General features: G+C 42.2%; 1 protein-coding gene across 5 annotated transcripts; it reads left to right on the forward strand.

Moving 5' to 3' along the window:
- The first annotated feature begins 1050 nt into the window (after window positions 1-1050).
- Window positions 1051-21580, forward strand: LOC122217336 (zinc finger protein 705A-like). 5 transcript variants are annotated; one of them, XM_042934196.1, is made up of 7 exons: window positions 1051-1149; window positions 7004-7142; window positions 7671-7756; window positions 9044-9170; window positions 10345-10440; window positions 10713-10780; window positions 21197-21580. In XM_042934196.1, the coding sequence occupies exons 3-7, from the start codon at window positions 7745-7747 to the stop codon at window positions 21200-21202; spliced, it is 309 nt and encodes a 102-aa protein (XP_042790130.1). In that variant the 5' UTR covers window positions 1051-1149; window positions 7004-7142; window positions 7671-7744; the 3' UTR covers window positions 21203-21580. The 5 variants fall into 5 exon arrangements, with proteins under 5 accessions (XP_042790130.1, XP_042790125.1, XP_042790126.1 ...); XM_042934191.1 differs by lacking the exon at window positions 10713-10780; XM_042934193.1 differs by lacking the exons at window positions 1051-1149; window positions 10713-10780 and adding an exon at window positions 3157-3197.
- Window positions 21581-22531: the final 951 nt, after the last annotated feature.

Genomic DNA, 22531 nt, shown 5'->3' on the forward strand with positions numbered 1-22531 from the left:
CCCCATCACCTCTTTAACCCATCCCTGAACCTCCTCGTGACATTTTTTTAAATGACATTTTCTGGGGCACCTGGGTGGCTCAGTCAGTTTAGCATCAACTTCAGCTCAGGTCATGATCTCCTGGTTTGTGAGTTTGAGCCCTGTGTGGGGCTCTGCGCTGACAGCAGGGAGCCTAGATCCTGCTTCCGATTTTGTGTCTTCCTCTCTCCCTGACCCTCCCCCGCTCACAATCTCTCTTTCTCAAAAATAAACATTTTAGGGGCATCTGGGTGGCTCACTTGGTTAAGTGTCTGACTTCGGCTCAGGTCATGATCTCATGATCCGTGGGTTTGAGCCCTGCATCGGGCTCTGTGCTGACAACTCAGAGGCTGGAGCTTGTTTCAGATTCTGTGTCTCCCTCTCTCTCTGCCCCTCCCGCACTCACACTCTGTCTCCCTCTGTCTCAAAAATAAACATTAAAAATAAACATGTTAAAAAGTGACATTTTCTAAAGGAAGGTATCCTAAAATGGGTTTATTTTACTTCAGTTGGTTTAGCCTCTATGATCCTCTTTCCTGGAGCCCTTGGCAAACCCTCAATCTCAGGTCATGGTGGAGGAAGAGACAGGAACCTGGGCAGGGTCCTAAGTCCTACTGATTAGGAACAGATCTGGGGATCAGAAACGGTCCTCTGCCCACGGGCCCTACTGCTTTGGGGCATCCCCACATGTCTGCACGTGCCTTGCCTTTTCCGTGTCTGGGTCTCAGGATCACCACAACCAAAAACATTCCCGTCTCAATCTCAGTGGGCGTCAGCCTATAGGGGTCTTCAGCCTATCGAGTAGGTAGGGGCCACCCCTGCTCTCTGGGACTCCACTTAACTCTGCTATCCTAGTCACACCCTGCACACATCAGAAGAATTTTCACTTGAACTTGGAGATCCCTTGGCCCCTCCATGCAAACACCCTAATGACCGGTCCCTCTTCCATTGTGCGCTGCACCCTGAAGGCCGGCAGGGGGCGCGCCGACCCGCCGCCTTGGGCCAGCGTGGAACGCATGCGCGTGGCGCCCCTTGCCCTCGACGCTGCGTCCGCACGAGAGCTCCGAGACGCGTTCCCTCTGGGGCGACGGAGGAGGCGACGCCACGGAGGACGAGAGCCCCGTATCTGCCGTGAGTGATGTCCCTGTGCGGCCGCTGCGGCAAGTTTCTCTGAAAAAGCTCGCTGTTGCCCGCCCCGCGTGTCTCCCTTCCTCTTCCCTTTCTCGTGGAGGCTTTTCCCAGCGCCTGTTTGCCGGGCGGGCCCGTCCATCCGGGGCGTGTGGGGTCGCAATCACAGCATGCTGTGGGCGGGTGCAGGGATTCGGGATTGCCTCGGGGGGTGTGGGGGGCCCCGGTGCGGCTCCGGGGAGGGGGAAACCGCGTGGGCCGTGGGCAGAGGACGGAACAAAATGTCGGGGCGTTCAACGGAGGCCGGGGCACGAGAGGCGCCTGGGGAGGGCGCGTCCGGCCGCGGGCGGGTGGGGCGCCGTGTGGGTGGCTGCGTGAGGCTGTGTTGGGTGCCGTGTGCGGCTGCATGGGGTGCTGCGTGCGACGCTGCACTGGCCTTCGTTCACTTGGGGGGGGGGCGGTTTGTGGTAGAAAGTGAAAGTGTCATAGTTCGAAAAGTACCGAAATGTAGAAAGGTCGGTGTGTTAAAACGCACGACTGTTATTTTAAATGTCAGTATTTTGTCCACATCCGGGTGAGACTTGATGATAATTGGACTTTCCAGGCTCTCAAGGAAGTTGCCGTGTCTGTATTTTAAAACAACGCCCTTAAAACAGCTTATCCCGTATCCAGGGTGAGGTCTTGCCACGACTGAGGTTTTCTCGTGACCCGGCGGCAGTCGTAGATCATTTTAAGTAAAAGTCGGGTCACCGAAACGTCTTTTGTAGGACCTCACTGTGACACGTGGATCTGAAATAAGCCTAGGACCCTGGCGAATTTATACAATATTTACAAAAAGGCAAGGAAGGAAAATACGGATTTTGAAAGGAAAGGTTGTCCTCAATGAAAATAGGACGCCTACCATCTCTTCAGAATGGTTTGTTCTACTTTATTGCAGAGATATTCTGAGACCTCTGAATTCTAAATTTTATTTTTTTAAAAAAAATCCGTTGAAACGCATTGTGCTTCTACTCCCGTCACTTCTAAATTGTGGCTCATTTATCCCGATAGGTCCTAGTATTTTTAAATATTTTGTAGTATTGACTTACAGTCCTTAAGACATAGCTAAATAGCCTCAGAGAGCTGCACGTTGGGTTGGTTTTCTCTTCCTTTGTATTGAAATATGCACCCTTGGCATGGAAGGCCTTAAAAAAATATGCACTTAGTGAAACCGTCAAAATGTTCTGATTCTTGAATATATCAGAGGTGTGAGAATAAACGCGTCGCATGCCCGCCCCCCATTTTAATTTCAGAAATGTCCCCAGTGTGCTTCTCAATTTTTGAAAATAAGTTCAAATCAGGCAGCAGGAGACCAGCTGCCAGCTCAGAAAGGTGCTCTAGAAAGGCAATAATGCTGTACTTGCAAAAGTGCCTCTTAACCTGTTTAACCTCGTGGGGTGGCGCTCAGTTAGGAAGGTGACAGGAGCAGGTTCCTGAATTAGCTACTTACCACAACAGTTCATGGGTCAGCTGTGCATCCCGGAGCCCAGGGAGTGGGGTGTCCCCCAGGTGCCAAAGACAGCCACGAAAGGTCTGCAGTCTAGCTTTAGAGGTGCAAAGGAGCTTTCCAGGCTCAAAAATAGGGCCTGTTCTGACTAGTAAGGGGACAACAAGGATTCACTCTAGGTTTAGGAATGTAACCAAGGACAAAGAAGTATAGATGAGCCAAGGCTAGAGCTCATTTTCTGCCTTCCTCTCAGACTTCTTTTTTTACTTGATAGAGTAACAATATATTGATTTCAGGTATACGACATAATTTGATATTTGTATATATTGCAAAATGATCACAGAGTTACAGATTTTTTCTTTAAAAAAATTTTTTTAATGTTTATTCATTTTTTGAGAGACAGCATGTGAGCAGGGGAGGGGCAGAGAGAGAAGGATACACAGAATCTGAAGCAGGCTCCAGGCTCCGAGCTGTCAGCCCAGAGCTGGACGCAGGGCTCGAACTCACGAGCCATGAGATCATGACCTGAGCGGAAGCCGGACGCTTGACCGACTGAGACACCCAGGTGCCCCCAGATTTTTTTCTTATAATGAGGACTTTTAAGATCTGTTCTTAGCAACTTCCAAATGTGTAATACAACATTATTAACTATAGTCACCATGGTGTATATTTCATCCCCATTACTTATTTCCTTTATAACTGGAATTTCGTGCCTTTGACAAGCTTTACCCACTTTTCCCACTCCTACCCCCTGCCTCTAGCCACGACCAATCTGTTCTCTGTGTCTATGGGTTTGGGTTTTTTTGTTTGTTTTGTTTTTGTTTTTGTTGTTGTTTTGTTTTTTAAGATTCCATGTATAAGTGAGGTCTGTCTTTCTTTGTCTGACTTACTCCACTTAGTATAATGCTGGTAAGGTTCATCTACATTGTCCCAGATGGCAAGATTTCCTTTTTGTTAATGGCTGAATAGTATTCCATTGTGTGTATCTATACTGCATTTTCTTTATCATCCATTCACCCATGGGTAGACACTAAGTTTGCTTCAATGGCTTGGTTATTGTAAATAATGCTGCAGTGAACATGAGGGTGGCATATATCTTTTTGAGTTAGTGTTTTTGTTTCCCTCACGTAAAATACTCAGAAGTAGAATTGCCACATTGAAGCCTGCAGCCCTAGAATTATTTTGGTAGGCTAAACCCACTGGTGAATGCTGATTATCTTGCTGTAAACTTCCCTGTAGCACTTGCCAGAACAGGCCCAAACCCACAATGTAGTGAGGCCTTTCAGTGCCTTTAGAACACAAACAGGGTTTAAGAATCACTCAGTTTTTCATAACTGTATCTAAATTATTTAATTAATTAGAGGGGAAATTTTGTTTGTTAAACTAGTTATTCTTTGGTGATATTTATCTCAATTAACATCCAAGGTAAACAAGGTCTGTCCATTGCATCATAAATCTGATGAAGTTACCAACTATATCAGAGTGAGTCCACAAATAAATATATGCCTATTCCTAAAGTAAGTGAAGTTCTGAGCTTGGGTCTGTGGTGATGGCATACTCAGTAGCCACACAATATCCCAGGTTTTCCATGTGCTTAGGTTCTGGTGAGTATTGAAGAAAAATTTCCCCCATCAGATCCAATCTCCTTTATTTTGCCATAATTATTAATTATGAATATGATTGTTTATAATGACAGGGGCCATTTGTAGTACCACATCTGAGGGTAGGTTAGGTGATGAGGACATGGAATTTCTGTTTATTTATGTAAATTCACAAATCATAATCAAAGAGACCCTTGCTTAAAATGCTGCAGGTGATTTTTCTGCAGGTAATTTTGGCAATGAAGAAAGGAGCAAATAAATAAATGAATGCATAGTAAGAAATTAATGAGTAACCTGAAGGAAGCAAAGTCAGGTTCTACTCAAGGCAGCAAAACTACCTAAGGAACTTAGGTAGTAGTTTAAAGAAGGGGTCTCTGAAGAAATGGCATTTAATCTCAATTTGAAACCTAGCGAGTATGAAGTGGCCATATATATGTAGATACCAGGGTAGAATGAAAGATAACAGTGCTCAGGGTAGAGATGACAGCAGTGCTTAGTTGTGCGGTTCTGAAAAGTGTCAAAAGTGTCAAAGATTAATCCTTGGATATCTGGTGGATTTGTTATTGGACTTGGAAGACTAGAAGACAAGAAATTTTTATTGTGGAAGAGTTGATGGCTTCATTTCAAAATCTGTTTCCTTTTACATGCGTACAGTACATGCAGGTGGGGATTACAGCACAGCAGTGGAGTCTAGGTATGTTTTTAGTTTTCAGTTTAGAAATAACCATGGGAGAAATTGAAGCAAGTGAAAGAGTGTTGTGAGATTTCCAAGACAGTATTGTAAGAGGAGAGAAAGGGGGTAGAATTGAACCCGGAGATATTTCAACACTGTTTTTCAAGGAACACCTTGCAGAGGACTTCTGGAAGGAGTGCCTAGACTGTTTTAAAGGCAGTTAGGAATCTGAATTGTCAAAAAAGCCTAGAAAAAGAAAGTTCCCAAACAGAGGTCATGTGCCAGTACTGCTTTGATTCCAAGTAAAAGGCCGAGAAACACTCACTGGATTTAATCATGGGGGAATAACTGATCTTAACAAGATTTATTAACTTGGAAATCAGAACTAATTTTTGTAATTCAAAGTGAGAGAATGTGAAGAAATTGTTACTAAATATTTAATATTTCTTCAGGTTCCTTTTGAAGGGAAAAGGTCGTGTATCAGCAGCTAGATATAAATTGGTTTAGATGTTTTTCTTTGATGAATGGTGAGACTAAATGAGTTTAAGGAGATAGATGGGGAAGTGATGAAGGGGTTACTGGTAAAAGAAATTTGGTTTATAATCAAGAACATAAAATATTTGAGGAAGTAGGAAAGAAGGGGATGCAATTGGAGAAGTTGGATTTAATTAGGAATAGCGATGACTTTTCAGTTTTTACAAGAGTGGAAATACTGATGGGTTGGGACTCGGGAAATAATTGTAGGTTTCTTGCCAGTGAGCTGAAATATTTCTTCAAATTATCTGTTTCATTTCTGCAGTAGGACATGAAACCATTTTTGAAAACTAAGGAAAAAGGTGAGACTTTTTTGTGAGATTAGAAAAGCACAGGTAATATTAACACATTCATGAAGCATGGCAGAGCAATTGTTAAGCCAAAGTCAGGTGCTAAATATTTAGAAAAAGCTTTTGGCAGATTTGTGACACTGTATTTAGACCAGCTCAGCACCTCGTTGTGATCTGTGACAGATGCACCCATGAGACTATGAGATATTGGAGTCATCTGCAATTGGAGTTTTGAGTAGTAGATGTTGGAAAGAACTAAAGGGCATTTGAATTGTTGGTCTTGGTGTGTGTATGTTGGAATGAGTAAGTGTATGTTCCGCTGATCAATACAAATTAGAGGTGGAGGCTAATTTTGGAAATTAGGGTCACTAAGATGGAGGTTCCCATGTAGTAGGACATCCTGGGCATGGGGAGAAATTATGTGAACAAGTTGAAAGGAGGAGGTTTTGAGAGAAGAGTCTCTCTGGTCATTGATCTGACCGGTGACATACGTAGGTAAAACTGGTCCCGGTGTCCTTCAAGATGAAATTCTTTAGTTATTTCACATTCATATATAGAGTTAATTTTAAATTCTAGCTGTCAATTTGTAGCCATGTAGTTTTGTCCTATAAATAAAGTTTTTTGAATCTAGTGCATATAACTCATTAAATGTATAAGTAATCTGTAAAGGCAGAGTTATTGTTGAGTATTAAGTTCAATGTATGTAAGCAGATATATGTAAATTCCACTCACAGAGTCTCTTTTTTTCAATATATGAAATTTATTGTCAAATTGGTTTCCATACAACACCCAGTGCTCATCCCAAAAGGTGCCCTCCTCCATGCCCATCACCCATCCTCCCCTCCCTCCCTCCCACCCCCCATCAACCCTCAGTTTGTTCTCAGTTTTTAAGAGTCTCTTATGCTTTGGCACAGAGTCTCAATTAATACAGGTAGATGTTTTCTCTTTCCAGGTCCTCAAGGTCAGTGGGTTTTAATCATATCCTTTGCTGGACGTGTTGTGAATGTGGATGCAGTATATTTAGTTATAAACATCGTTTTAGGTAGCACTTTAGATACGACAAATTCTTTTATATACTTAAATCATGAAATGCAGACATAATCTTGTTGATAAAAATAACTAGAACTCCAGGCCCCAAGAAGTCAATAAGATACCTCTAAAACTAAACCCCTCAGTCTATATTTTATGAGCCTATCTGGTCTGTGGGGATTGTGCAGCAATCTGTAGCGTGTAGCATTGTGACATATATACTCCTGCTTCTTTCCTGTGCAAGGGGTTGTATGTGCTAGACTTGCATGATAGCAGAGTCACTGAACACTTGAACAAGACTTGGGTCATTGAAGTGTTCCAGCCAAACTTTAAAGAGATTCCATGGTTGCTTCGCCACATGTCCAAGGCCGTGAGTGATACAGGTGGGTTGAGGCACTAACACTGCCTGAATCCCACATGTGGAGGAGGCAGGGTGACTGAGGGAGAGTATGGGGCCCTCGTGAGCTGAGATGGGTGTTAGAAAACAATGCTAGTGGACCTCACCAAGAATGATAAAATATGAAATTCCAAAATGGTGTCCTTAGTTCTGGATACAACAACCTCCATGTGACAGGAGTCAGAATCTCCTAGGATTTTGGTGCCAGAGATGTAATTAAGACCTCTGAGTATCAAGTCTAATTAAACTAGAAACCCCTATGCTTTTGCTATCTCTATAACGGGGATATTAATAGTTTCTTTATTGTTGACTTTATCATTGACTTCTTATTGTTGATTCTTGGAGAGGAGAGCCCCCTTCCCTGTTTGTTCTTGTTTACTCTGCAGGTATGTGTGAGTTGAACTGGGTTGGGGGAGGGGGAAGTCGTTACCGTGTGAAGATTTGCATTTGCAAGATGGGCATATCTAGGAGTATTGGAAAAGACAAGTCTCGTGGGTGCTTTCTCTTTCCTCAGCTTTGTCTGCTTAGTTACTGGACTGTCCCTTGGTGAGAATACGCAGGAAGAGAGGAGCGACTGAGTTCTAGACCATGCAACCACAGGTGAGTAGGACTTGTTCTTCCTTCTCATGGACACCTGTTTTTCCAGGGGATGAGCAGATTTCTCTCCATGGCTTGGATCTTCTGTGTGCCCCCACCCCATGTCAGTCACACTTCAGGACTCAGAGAGGCTTGTGGCAGGTCCGGGTTTGATCAAGAAATAATCCCCTACCCAGTATTGCACTACTGTATTCCATTCCCCATCCCCTTAAGTATGTCCTTGGAGAAAAGTTGTTTCTTCTCATCCATCACATGGCCTCAGTTGAGAAGTGACTCACTCATTAAGTGTGTTAGTGTCTGCAGTGGGCTTAGGCATGTGGTGATACAGGTGATAGAAATGAGAATGAGCAGAAGTTTACAGGCCTGTAGAGAGGCAGGTGTTTCTTCAGGGGAGTTCCATCCATCCAGGGTTTCAGATACTGCAGAGCAGGGCTCTGCAGCATTGACACTGGGGGTGGGAGGCAAGAGAGCTATGAGCAATCATTTATTTATTTTCCCCAATTTTAAACTTACTAAAGTTTTTCTAGACTCTGCTTGAGCATTTTAATAACTTAAGCATAGAAAAATTTTCCTTACCACTTTTTTTCCAAACAAACCAATTTCCCTCTTTGAAATTAAACTTTGTTCAAATTTGAAAACAAATTTCTGGCGAATATTTTCCTAATTTGGGTTGTGCATTGAGAAGGATTATAATAGAACTAAACCTAGGGTCCTGTAGCAAATTTTGCAGGACTAGAAAGATCAGGTTCAATTGAGAGGCTTCCCTTACCCATTAGCATTTAGACAGGATCATGTTACAGGAGGGATAGTGATAACCAAGGCTCGGAGGTCCCAGAGAAGATTGAAATGCACAGCCTTACCACAGGAGGGTCAGGGTAGGACATTCCTTATGTACAGCAGTCTTAGGTCCCTTGGGGTTTTGCTTATGAACTGTATGTCTTATGCCTTCTCAGGAGCATGTGGGTTGCGTAGGGATGAGAGAGGCCACACTTGCTTGTCCAAGTTCTGTTAGAAGCCCCATTCAGTCCTGCAGAAAGGTGGGCACTGTTGTGTCCAGGTTATTTCCACTGCACCTCATGAGACACTCATTTGTAATGAAGTTATGTTTACAAAGTGTGAGTGTGTGTGAAAGACACATGACGAGGCAGCATAGAGAAACATGTGACTAGAACCCCAGGCAGATTTTGACGTTTCTGTGTATACAGCCACTCATCTCCGGCACTGTCATGTCCAGCATACTCCCCTGATAGGGAAGGCCCTGGCTGCACCAAAATGTCTCTGATGTTTTAGGAATCTGTGACCTTCAAGGATATAGCTGTAGACTTCACCCAGGAAGAGTGGGCCCTGCTGGACGCATCCCAGAGGAAGCTGTACAGAGATGTGATGCTGGAGAACATCGGTCATCTGGTGTCTGTGGGTGAGTCTGTCAACACTGATAAATTTATTCAGCAAGTATCCAGCTTTCACTTAATCCCTCCCCTCTCAGCCCTCATTCAGATTCTTTCATGGTTCTTAACACTATTTGAATGTAATTTGTTTTTCCTTATACTTACCTACACCTATTTTGTCACCCCAAAAGAATATAGTTTTCCTGACCCCTCTTTTGTGCCTTTCTTGCTTCTAGGTCTGTAAATGCCCAGGACTCTGCTGGGAATTCAATGAATGTTTTAAGTGAATGAAAGCACTAAATATTACTAAATAACTGTTTTCTATATGGTCAACTGGTAGTTAAAAATCCGTTTGTGGAAATTATACCTATTACTTATTTTTTTAATGTTTATTTTTGAGAGAGAGAGCAAGCAGAGGAAGGGCAGAGAGAGGAGGGCACAGAGGAGCCAAAGTGGGCTCTGAGCTGTCAGCATAGATCCCGATGTGGGGCTTGAACTCACAAACCATGAGATCATGACCTGAGTTAAGTCAGACGCTTAACCAACTGAGCCACTCAGGTGCCCGATGTTTTATTAGCCTTTTACCTATTTTCAGAGAGAAATTAAGTTGTTCTGGTGAAGCTTCTGTGTACTTGTTTTATTTATTTTTAATTTATTTATTTAAATTCAAGTTAATTAACATACAGTGTAATACTGGTTTCAGGAGTAGAACCCAGTTTTTCATCACTTACATACAACAGTGTTCATCCCAACAAGTGCCCTCCTCAATGCCCATTACCCACTGAGTCTACCACCACCACCCCCACTCTCCTCCAGCAACTCTGTTTGTTTCCTGTATTTAAGAGTCTCTTATAGTTTGCCTCCTTCTCTGTTTTTATCTTATTTTTCAAAATTAATTTAACTCTACTGTGGGAACATGTAATTTCTCCTTTGTTGAAAAACACTAAAGATTCTTCACTCTGTCTTTGATCTTGGTCCTGCAAATCAGCAACAAGAAAATCTCCCTGTGTTGGCATGGTGTCACGATGTTCTTCTTGCTATGGTGAAGGACCTTAGTATTTTCAGTGTTCAAGGTGCTCTTCCCTGGGCTCTCCTTTGTTGTTCACCTTGTTCTTCCTTGGTATCCTGTCCTGAAATTAAAGATCATTCATGTTTCTCTGTACAGGATCTAAAATCGCTATGTCTTTTACTCCCCACAAACAGGGTATCAAGTTTGCAAATCAGATGTGATTTCCCAGTTGCAGCAAGGAGTGGAGCTGTGGAGGGAAGGGAGAGGATTTCCCCAAGGCGTGATTCCAGGTGAGCTCCAGGCTTGTGTGTGCTCAGCACTGGGAAGATCCTGATACAGGGAGAGCAGGACAGGGAAATGTCAACAGCAGATATCTTATGTCCTGAAAACCCTTGATAGTTTTCACTTACCTGAAATGCCTTTCAACTCACTGATATATTCCTTTTCACATTTTTCCCCTGTGGAAGAGTCAGTATTTGAAACATACACAGGCCTTGCATGTTTTCAACAGTTTTCTTCCTCTAAGGCACACTAGCAGTTCATTTTATTTACATTATTTTAGACAGAAAAAGTAGCCTTATGAGGCAAGAAGATGTCTGCAGGAAGGACCCATCTAATTGCATGTCAGTGGTAAGTTTCAAGGGGGTGAACCCTCCCTGAACATTAATGATATGGGACTGACAGATTTTAGAATGCAGCACACAACTGTGATTTGAGTAAATGCTGCTCAGCAGAGAGCTTTGGGTAGTTTGAAATTAGGGAAAAAATTAAGGTATTGCTCAAAGACACCACATGAGTTCTTCTAAAAGGACAAACATAAACATGGCTCATGCATCTAGTCTTTGAAACTAATGAAATCTTTCAAATAAATCTGATATCTCTGCAGTTGAGATGTTATGAAAAAGGAAATCTCTTTGTATTGCAGAAAATAATAGGCATTGCCTGTATAACTAACACAGGGAAGATTTTAACAGGAGATGTTCACTGCATGGTCAAAGTAGGAGTCGTGTGTAGAGAAAAGAATTAACGAGTGTATGTGAGAAATTCTTTAACAGCCTCTCATCTTCGAACAGCGGAGATTTCACACTAAAAAGGATACCTATGAATATGATGAATGTGGGGAAGTTTTCCCTTACAGATCCATGGTGACTCAGTATGTGCTAAATCACATGGTGGTGTGTGGGGAGGGGGGAGCCCTATAAATGTAAGGAATGTGGGAAGGAATTCTGCCAGAGGACTTCGCTTTCTGTGCACAAAAGGACACACACTGGAGACAAACCCTACAAATGTAATGAATGCGGGAAATGCTTCAGCCAGAAGGCTAAGTTTGACTCACACCAAAGAAATCCACACAGGAAAGAAACCTTATACATGTAAAGAATGTGGGAAAGGGTTCCATTGGATCACTTCAGTTTATATACACCAGAGAACCCACAGAGGAGAGAAACCCGATAAATACAACAAATATAGGAAACACTCCAGCCAGAATGCTAACTTCTATTCACACAAAATAAGTCACAGGGGAGAGAAAGCCCACATCTGTGATAAATGTGGAAAAAGTTTCTATCATCCTTCCTCCTTCAGTCAACATAAAAGAAGTCAAACTGAAGAGAACTAATAGGAATTTTTTCGTCAAAATTGTCACCTTAAACAGCATGAGTAATTTTACACCAGAGAGGAGCCCTGTGTATGAAATGAATGTGGCCAAAGTCTAGGTAAACGTCTTACCCTTTAGTTAAAATAATCACATAGAATGGAAAAGCCTTCATCAGTCTCTGACCTCAGTTCGCATGAAAGAACCCGTATGATAAATGTGAGGCAGGACTGCCTTTGTACTCCACTCTAACCACCCCAGAGAGCTCACAGAGGGAGAACTGTATGCACACAGTCACTGTGCCTTCACAACGTGCCATCACACGCAATCTGTTCTTTAAGCGCCATGAGCAAATGCTACGGCAGAGACTACAAAAAAACTCTACCTAGAGAAACCTATAACCCACACTTCATCAGAGTATTCAGACCTTTGCCAGATGGCCTATTACAAACAATGTAAGATGAAAATAGAGATTTGTGTTGTGATCCATGAATGTTTAATGAAGAATTTGTAACAATAAAAATTAAATCCTTTCAATAGATCAGTACTTGAAATTAGTAAAAATTGTTCCCCAAAAGGCTAATATGTTGTTCACTTTATATTTTTATGCAGCTTTGACCATAATTACAGACATGAGTCAATCATAAAATAACCTAAATACGCTGAAAGATCATAATAGAAAATAATGTGATTTACATGTATCAGTGTTGAGGGGCATTCACTTTTGAATGTCCCCTCTCTATAAAGAGAACTTTCCTTTTATTCTTCTTTTCTAATCTTATACTCTAATAAACTTTTGCCTGCTGCTCAGAAATAAATCCAGGTTTAAAAATACATGTACATGGTAAAAATTAATACAAACATGCAAGAATAAACATTTGGTTTGTGAATAAAGTCCAGTGTTAAAACAGTACTCCTCTTTTTAAAATGTCCAACCTGTCCACATTTTCCTACTTGCACAGCCACAGTCATTCTTACCTCGAACAGAACAGAGGAGGAGAGAGTGGGGATGTGAGGCCAGGAGACCAGGGCCCGGTTGGGGTAGGATAAACATGGGCAGAGGGAGAAGTGAGTACAAGCGGGTGAGGAGGCAGCTATAGGTGCATGGTTGGCATATGAGGTGCCAGGTGATGTTGGAGCAGGGTAGATTGAAGGGAGCATTTGGTGGCCTTAGGTGTTGACGAAAGCAGAAAAGAGGGAAAGGCGTAAGAGCCAAGTTACTGAATGAGGATGCACAAGAGGGAATCTCCAGGTAGACTCAAAGTCATAGGCCAAGCCACTGGAAGTGACCAGAGCAGCGCTTTGGGACAGGTATTGGTGATCCACGGTGTGCACAGGTCTCAGAAAGAGGGTCCAGGTAGGGAGGGTTAATGTAGGTTAAAGGATAGGATGGGGGAGTATGGGATACACTGAGGGGAAATAGGGGTCCAGCTCTGAGGTGAGGGATTGGGACCATGGTAGATGGTCTGGGTGGAATTGAAGTCTTTTTCTTCTCTCCCAGCACTTTCTGCTAAACCCCCAAGCGGTTATTCCTTATATATTACAGCCTCAGACTCTCTGGGTTGGAAGAGGCTCAACAGTAATTTTGAGGCAGTATTCAAAGTTTGCCCCCAAGATTATACCCGTTAGTGTTCCCACCTGTATAATTTCTTTCCTTTGCTTCTGTTCTGGACCTTTGAATGTGATAGAATATCATTCTCATCATGTGGCAGTGGGGAAGGGGTTTTGCAGATGTGGTTAAGGTCTCGAATTGGTTGTCTATAAGGTGATCCCAAGGACGTTTCTCCTGAATAAGCATAACCTAATCAGGTGAGCCTTTTTGAACAAGATCTGCAGGTCAGAAACAGCATGTCAGAGAGACGTGAAGCCAGAGACAGTCTGCTGCTGGTCTTGAAAAAGTGAAGGGAGGATAATTAATAAAAGTAAAATATAGGGAGTGGAGAGGAGTATCGAGGAAGTGGGAGGAGGAGGAAGACACTTCTGAGAACACTTCTGTTTGGAAGCTTGGTTTGGGAACGTTTGCTGTACCAGCAAGGAAATTAAGTGAAAAGGATGAGTGGGGAAAAATTGGAAAACAAACGAGCCTAACTTTTTATCAAATAACTACCATAATCATAGAAAATAAATTAAAAAAATACCCAAATTCAAGTAATTTTTGAGCACAGTGTTTTTATACACTCAAGTGAAATGCAACAATACTTGCAAATTATTCTTAATGCCTACTTGATTTGATGATTTTTTTCAGTGGTGTGAGTGTAGCAGTTTTTAAAGTTTTTATTTTTAATGTATGACTGAGTGTGCGATTAAATATATTTAGGTGTTTTTCAGCCAAAAGTTTACCTGGTAATAGAAAATGGAGATACAGATACTTGAGAAAGGAGAAGATAAGTTTCAGGGCATTTGGATTGGAATTAGACTTAATTATCATGAATTGACAATCTGTGTTCTTGTGCATGTGTGCAGACATGTGTCCTGTGCCCTGAAAGGGCCTAGAAGTAGGGAGGGACACCTCAGTTGCAATGACAAATATCACTCAATTACTGGTTTCTAAATTTTCTTCTCACTAATTGGAGCTAGGCTTTCTTGGAGAAGGGGTTGATTGAGGTGGGCAAATGCAAGATTGGTATTGAGTAGAGAAAGTACAGATGAGTCTAAGGTATCTTTTGCTGGAAAGTAAGGAGGTACAAAAGGAGAGTGGACAGGTGAAAAGGAAATAGGGGGCAGACTGAAGGGGCTCCTATGGCCACATTTGGGACAACCATATCATCAAAATAAAAAACAAAAATAATGGATTTTTTTAGCACTTTGAAAGATTAACATATTCATACACATATACATACGTGTCTTCATATGTGGCAGGAAGTGAAACATCACAGTAGAATACTGGCTAAAAAATGCAGAGGGAATGGTAGGAAAAACACCACTTGAAACTACCTTAGTGAAAAAGGTTAATGTTAGGTAAACACTTTAAGCATGTAACTGAAACATCGATGAAAAATAATTGACATCATAATGAAAAACATTGACATCATGTGGTTCCTGGTGTAAATCACTGAGAAAGACTAAACGTCACTTGTGGAGTGTTCCTAAAAAATGAAAACAAAAAGAATAATACCACGTAAACTAAATCCCACCATTAGAACATGGAAGGAAACACCGTTTTGGGGAATTCTGGTGAACAAGTGGCTCATACTCTACACAAATGAGTTTCATAGAAGACAAAGCTGAGGAAAGTAGCAAGCTAAGACAGCTAAAAAGCAATGCATGAGCCAGAACTGAATCCTAGAGAGCGGAAAATTAATAACATTTATGTTAGTACCAAAAGAATGGAATGCTTAAAATACATTTAACACAGGTAGATCTGTACTCAAAATATTTTGAAAGAAATGAAATAGACCATGAAATATTTAAATGGCCTAATTGAAAGTGATTATGGGTTGGAAGATTTAATATCAGATGGCAGCACGCCCAGACCTACAGATTCAGTGTAATCTTTATCACAGTTGCAGCTGACCGTGAAATGCACGTGGAGATCCAAGGACCCAGAAAAAGCAGCCTTGAAAGAAAAAAAAAATTAGAGTGTTCACACGTCCCACTTTCACATCTTACCACAAAGAGACATTAATCAAGACTCTAGTGCTGGAGTATGAATAGACTTCTAGATTAATGGGCTAGAATTAAGAGTTCAGAAGTAAATCCTCACATGTATAGTCAATTTATTTTTGATAGGGGTTCCAACAATATAGTTATTTTAATAAATGGTCCTGAAGTAACTGGACATCCACATACAAAGAAAAGAAATTGTACTCCTACCTAATATGCAAAAAAAAAAAAATCCCTCACATGGGTAAAATAGCTAAATATAAGAGCTAACATCACAAAACTCTTAGAAGAAAACAAAGACATAAAAATTTGTGTTCTTGGGAGCACGTGGTGGGCTCAGAAGAGCATGTGACTTGATCTCGAGGTCATGAGTTTGAGCCCCACAATGGGTGTAGAGATGACTTAAAAAAAATAAACTTAAAAATACATATATTTGTGTTCTCAGATTAGGCAGTATCATAAGCATGTGCAACCAAATAAAACTGATAAATTGGACTTCATCAAAATGAAAATGTGCTTCAAAGGACGCTAATAAAGTTGAAAGACATCCCACACAAGGGGAGAAAATTAGTTGCAAATCAGAGATCTGAAGAGAGAGTAGTATCCAGAATGCATAAAGAATTTGTACAACTCAAAAATTATCTAGAAATCAAAATTAAAAATGGGCAAAAAACTTGAATAGATCTTTTGCAAGGAAGACATAAAAGCAACCAGTAGGAATAACAAGAAGATCCTCAAAGTCAATGGTCATTAGGGAAATGCAAATCAAAACTGTAAAGGGGTAGCACCGCACTGCCACTAGGATGGTTCATGCAAAGACGGTGGAAAGTGAGAGGATATGGAACATTGAACTCTCATCCTTTCCAAGTGGGAATGTCACATTTGGAATACAGCCTGGCTGTCCTTCAAGAAGATAGAGTTACCATATACTCAGCATTTCAGCTTCTGCTGACCTATCCATAAATGAGAACATAGGTTCATGCAAAAATGTACGTGTGAGTGTTCTTAGCAGTTTTCATAATAGCTGAAAAGTGGAAACAACCTAAATGCCCATAAGTTGAATGAAAAAGCAAAACGTGCCATACTTGAACAGTGGAATGTTACTCAGCTATTTGAGAAAGGATGAAATGCTAAATACATGCTCTTACACTGATGAACCTTGAAAGCTTTCTATTAAGTGAAAGAGGACAGACATGAAAGATACTTCTCATGTAAATCTATTTATATGAAATACCCAGAAGAGGCAGGTCCACGGAAACAAAGTGGAGTAGTGGTTGCCAGTGACAGGGAGGAGGGAGGATGCAGAGTTTCTGCTAATGAGGATGGGGATTCTTGGCAGATGATAAAAATGTTTTGTAATTGGTGATGGCTTCACAGCTTAGTGAATATGCTAAAAGAAAGTCACAGTTTAAAGGGTGAATTTTATGGAACGTGAATCGTATCCCAGTTGAAAAGGATGACACCAGCTACAGAACCCGAATCCTGGGGGTGACCTGTGACCTGGGAGACGAGAGAGCTCAGCAGGACACAGAGCGTCCCCGCGGCTGCAGACAAAGCAGTGGGGCTGAGGAACCTGAGGGCAGCAGGCTTGGCCCCTGTGCACCCGGCCTTGCCCTCCTCATCTTGGGAGTTTGCTCCAGCGCTCCCGGAAGAGTTCCTTCTCTCCTTGAAGTCATTGCATCGGACTTTCCTCTGGGGCTCCTCCTCAGGAATGAGAGGGGTGAGTAAAACAGGAGCAACCCTGAACTCCTTTCGCTGGCCTGTTTCCTTTAGGTGTTGGCCAGAGGGGGACTCAGCACCAGAGAGCAAGGTCGTAATACCGGGATGTGTGGGATTTGGCGGGAAGTTGCTTAAGAGACTGGCATCTTTTGTGTGCATGGCTACCAAATGTAGAGACAGTCATGACACACCTTTCGGCTGTTCTCTCGTGGAAGGTGCACCTTGAATTCTGCAGAGATGTGATGCGGGTGCAAGCGGAGCCTGTGGAACAGCCTGATTGAAATTTGACTCACTGACCCATCCGTCACCTCAGCCAAGAGCATCTGCCTCACGGTTCCCATTCTTGGCTTTGTGAGAATCCCATCCCAGACTCCACAGCTGCAGATGGGTTGTCGCACACTTGACGTCAGGCAGGAAACCTAACAGAGGACCGTGGGTGGGGAGTGAAGACCCACGGGCAGGGGCCACAGCCTCGCAAGAGCTCAGTTTCTTCCGGGTCTCCTGACACCGTGATACCCCTTCATCTGCCTCACTGAGTAGTGCCTTGATGGATGGGGACCTGTGGCACACACACGGCCGTGAACACCTTTTCTTTGTTCCTGTCGCTCCAGGGCTTCAACTAATGATGGCAAATTCTCCATTCCACGTTTTTGCGCCACTGCTCACGCACACGTCCACAACCAGCAGCTTATCGTGGCCCCACGACGGCTGGCAGTCTTTGTGCCAGTCCTCATGGGGGGCATTCAGCTCAGCTTACTGACCGTGCATTGTGATAGTGTGTTTAAACATTGAGAACACAGATCCGGGTTTGTAAAATAAAGTGTGTATGCCTTTACGCACATGCAGATGTTCATACTTTATACACAGCTGTCAGTGACCTCCAGCTAAAGACTGTCCGAAACGTGCCTGCGATTGAACAAAAATTGGATTCGTCACTCCTTTCATTTAGAGACAAGTTTCAAAATGGAACTTTGGAAATTCTCAGTAAGAAGGTCTTAGAACGAGCTGATTTTCACTTGTGTTAGTTGATTTCGGGGGGCAGTTAAAAGTTAGAAGAAGATCTAGATATTTTCTGTCAGAAAGCAGGGATAATTGTTTAACTGGTGTCTTATGAAACCTTCTCTCTCTGGAGGTATGAATAGAATAAGACTACAGCTGTATCTTGTAAAGAAGCAGCGATCACTTATATAGGCTGAGAGGGGTAAGGAGTTGGTATTTTGTGGCTTGGATGATGTCTCTAGTTTGTGTCTGGACATGACAGCTGGGTGGAATTGTCTTCCTCTTGATCTGTCATCAAGGTTTGTCACATAACGGCCTGAGATGATGTTGCTGTTCTGCGTGATTGGTTATGTTCACCAGGAGCACACCATGACCTGGCTGAGGGTCCAGACCAGTCTGGGGATGGCATGGTTTGCTTCCTGCTCATACAATTTAGAGAGAAGCAGGGGCAGAGGTGAGCTGGAACATTCAGGCTATTCGTTCTGGACTCTAGGTCTCTGGTAAAAACAGAAGTGGAATAAAACCTGGCAGAAGATAATGGAGCCATGTAAGCTTGACTGAAGGGTAGGGGAGCTGGCCTTGGGGTAACAGTGACCTTCAGCAAAGGGATGAGCCAGTGTCCAGGCAGCCAGTGAGCCGTGGTCTGTTCTCCTTAGGGATGATCCCTCCCTGGTGGCCCTCACCTTCCCTTGCGTCAAGAACACATGTTTGAGAGGTGCCTGGGGGCTCAGCCTGTTAAACGTCCGACTGCGGCTCAGGTCATCATCTCCTGGTGCATTAGTTCTAGCCCTGCGTCCGGCTCTGTGCTGACAGCTCAGAGCCTGGAATCTGCTTCGGATTCTGTGTGTCCTCCTCTCTCTGACCCTCCCCCACTCGTGCTCTGTCTCTCTTTCTCTCAAAAATAAAAACATTAAAAATTGTTTTAAAAAAGAGCACGTGTTTGCTCCTGCCTTCCAGCTCTGCTCTGCCAGCTCTGTGCACCAGCTCAGTCCCGAACAACTGCCTGAAATGCCAGTGCTGTGGGATTTAAGGCTGGTGTTGCGACTTTGTCACTGCCAGATGCCAGCTTGGAGAGGGTGGGAAGTAGAAAGGCTGAGCAGTGAGCCACACTCAGTGTGTCACAGTGCCCCCCCCCCATGTTACATTTGAGAATATTCCAAATAGTAAGTGAATTGATAAAGATTTCTTCCATGAAAATCATTTTGTATGGAACATTCATGACAGTGAAAAGTAGTCAAAATAAAAACTAAAAACCTTGGCTTTTACTCTGAAAATTGATGGGTAAACTGTACATGATGTAACAGAATGAAAGGACACTGCACATCGGCCCTGACTGGAGAGAGCAGAGGAGCCGGTGTGCTCGTGGGCATGTCCACGTCACGTACCTGGGATGCTAGGTTGACTTGGGAGTCACTCTCCTCTGAGCTTGCTGGGCTGAGTCTCCTACAGAAAAGTCTGTAGGATTTACATTTATCTTCACGGAACTAGTTTTTCTCCTGCTTTTTGGGGCTCAGTGGCAATTTTCTCCTCTAAGTAGACAGACCTCCTTTCTATTTCCCAGACTCCTCTGGCTTTTTAATTTGATTCAGGAGAATAACAAGGGGAAGATATGAGTAAGTACTAAATCCTGTTGAATGATCACTCTAGCATAATACAGGAACACAATGGTATTTTGTTATTGCCACTATTATATAGGAATCACCATATTTTAAAAACATATTAAAAGTTGATGTTGGAAATCTATTACATCTTGGTTTTTAGAGAACTAGGGTAATGTAAAAATATAGATGAGTCTCGTAACTTATGCGTGATGTATATTGCTGGTTCATATGAAATATGGAGATTCTTATGTTCCAGTCATGCAGAAAGTAAAATAATTCTGTTTTAAGCTCTATCTTAGGGTCTGTCATCTAGCCACATTTCATGCTGGGCTCACTCAAACACTACAGAACTGTGAATGTTCAGAGGAAACTTCTAAAACAATTAAAATGGCATAATGTATAAATTACATTGAGATGCAAGCAATTAATATGAAATTTGAAATTAGTATAAACACAGCAAATATTTTATGGCATAGGCTGAATGTTTTCAATTAAAATAGTTTAGTGGGTAGTTATTTGAATATTCAAATAAACTGCTCTTTAGCAGAAAATGATATATTTACAGTATGCCATAGTGCAAACCACTTAACACTTCATGTGAGAACATGAATCAATATTAGGAATTCTTCATTAATGTAAAGTGAATAATAATGATTTTATTATGTGGAAAATGAAAGGACATTAAAATAGAACTTCCTGGTATTCCTTTTTTTTTTTTTTTTTTTTGCAAATACACAGTTTTTAAAAATTTGATCAGCACTGAGGATTTTTAGGGCAGTGAAAATATTCTGAATGATGTTGTACGATGGATCTATGTCATTATACATTTGTCCAAACCCATAGACTGTACAACCAAGAGTGACCGTGAGGTAAACTGTGGACTCTGGGTGATGATGTGTCAGTGTAGGGCTATCCTTGGTAAAAAACAAAAGACGTACCCCTCTGGCAAATGGTGTTGATAAGGGGGGGGGGGCGGGTGCTGTGCATGTATAGAGTCAGGCAATAGATGAAAAATATCTGTACCTTTCTCTCAATTTTGTGGTAAGCCTAAAACTTCTCTAAACAAATACTTAAAAGAATCATTAACTGGAAAATGCCAACACTTTAAACATTGTTTTCTTTGTTGGCCAAACAATACCTCACACAACTTCTATATAAATATTTCTGGGAAACTTAGAAAACATTCCGTTAAAATTTTATTGACATTAAGTATTATATCAGACTAATAAGTTAGTAATGTAGAATATATTAGTATTACTTCATAATTTGGTATTAATAAGGTATAATTACTTTCAGGAATTACTGCATAATTCAGTATTAGTAGTCTAAGCACAGATTATATAAATAATGTTATTGATACTTACACCCTTAGACTATTTCATTATAATTTAAACTTAATGTTTTCATTAATTTATCATTAATGTTGCAGTTATTTTATTATTTAAAGTAGCTTTTCCATTTTAATATTAGATGTTGTATCACAGTTACTTCTATCAAAGTCTTCTCATTGGTTTCTCTTTTGAATTTCAGACATGATTGCGGTCAGCCTATCATTGAATCCCGCTGTTCTGAAACCTAAGGGTTCTCACTGCCTGGGTGCTGCAGGAAGAAATGTAACTTTTTCACCTCAGTCATAATTTGATAATTTGATTTCTAATGTTTTAATTAAAATAATTTTTAAAATGTGAAAATCCCTAAATTTTCACTAAATGCAGTGAAAATCTCTTCACTAAATGCAGTGCAGATTGGTACAGATCAACTACAGTTCTTTTCGTTTAATCCAGAGTTTTCAGAACTCTTCCGTCTATATGTGGTCATGAGTCAACAGTTGGTGACCTTTCTCTGGGCTGCAGTTTTCCCCAAAGAAGAGCTGCGCAGTTTGGCTTTAGGAACTAATAAACTGAGTTAAAGCTACCTTTGCATTTTAAATGTAGTGATATTAATCAGTTCAGCACAGTGATCACCCAGAGATTGCTTTCCTCCACGGAAAAGACTAGAAACTCGGTGATCGTTCTCCTTGCCGTAGTTCAGGCTGATGTACTCGGAGAACTAGGACTGGGCTGGGTATGGTGACAGGGAGGGTCAGTGAGCAGTGGGTAAGGGAAACTCATGTCCTCAAATGGCTTTCTCTTGGAGCTGGGAACTCCGGAACCAGTTCTGGAGATGGTTCCACATTCAACATCTTCTGTGCTTCAGAGTCTCCAGGTCTTACACTTGTCCTGCAGAGGAAGTCTTCAAAGGATTTGAGCACCTGTTTTCTTATTTGGGAGGTTTGGTCCGTGTGCAACTATAGTGTCACGAGACACCAGTGGGGTAAAGAAACTTGGTTCCCGTGGGTCATCTGAGAACCCGGAGCGAGCTGACAGGAATGGTCACAGATGCACAGTAATGAGCATACAAGAGTGCAGATAATCTGTTCAGTTAATATTCCTAACCTGTGACAGATGAGCTCGTGTCTTCAAGGGTGTCCCACCACCTGTCCCCCCAAGGCCTTAGCTACAGTGCTGAGGGAAGAGGGGCTGACCTCTGGGAGAGGAGACAGGCACCTCTCAGGCGGTCGGGGCTCCCAAGGTGGCCACGGCTCTGAAGCTGGTCAGTCGGCTTGGACCTTTTCTTGGTAAACTAAGCACATTTTCCAGAGATGTTTAAAGCGGCGACAGCTCCAAGGGTGGTTTTCCTTTCCTGTGGACAGTCCCCCAGTAACACGCACTGAAACCTAGACACAAGTTCATCGTGATGGGCCCTGGGAGAAACCGCGTGTTATTGCTGTCACACAAGCAGCTGCCTCTGAAAATCATTGTAACATTATAGATGGCAAGATTGGGGAACTGTTTTCTTTGAAATTCTGTTTTCCTTTTGGAGATG

The sequence above is a fragment of the Panthera leo genome, chromosome B1 (assembly GCF_018350215.1).
Source record: "Panthera leo isolate Ple1 chromosome B1, P.leo_Ple1_pat1.1, whole genome shotgun sequence".
In the NCBI taxonomy this organism is placed as follows: domain Eukaryota; kingdom Metazoa; phylum Chordata; class Mammalia; order Carnivora; family Felidae; genus Panthera; species Panthera leo.

Coding starts and splice junctions, on each gene's coding strand:
- LOC122217336 (XM_042934191.1), top strand. Junction 9,171..10,344: donor CGGTCATCTGGTGTCTGTGG/GTGAGTCTGTCA, acceptor CCCCACAAACAG/GGTATCAAGTTTGCAAATCA. Junction 10,441..21,196: donor TCCCCAAGGCGTGATTCCAG/GTGAGCTCCAGG, acceptor TTTGAATTTCAG/ACATGATTGCGGTCAGCCTA.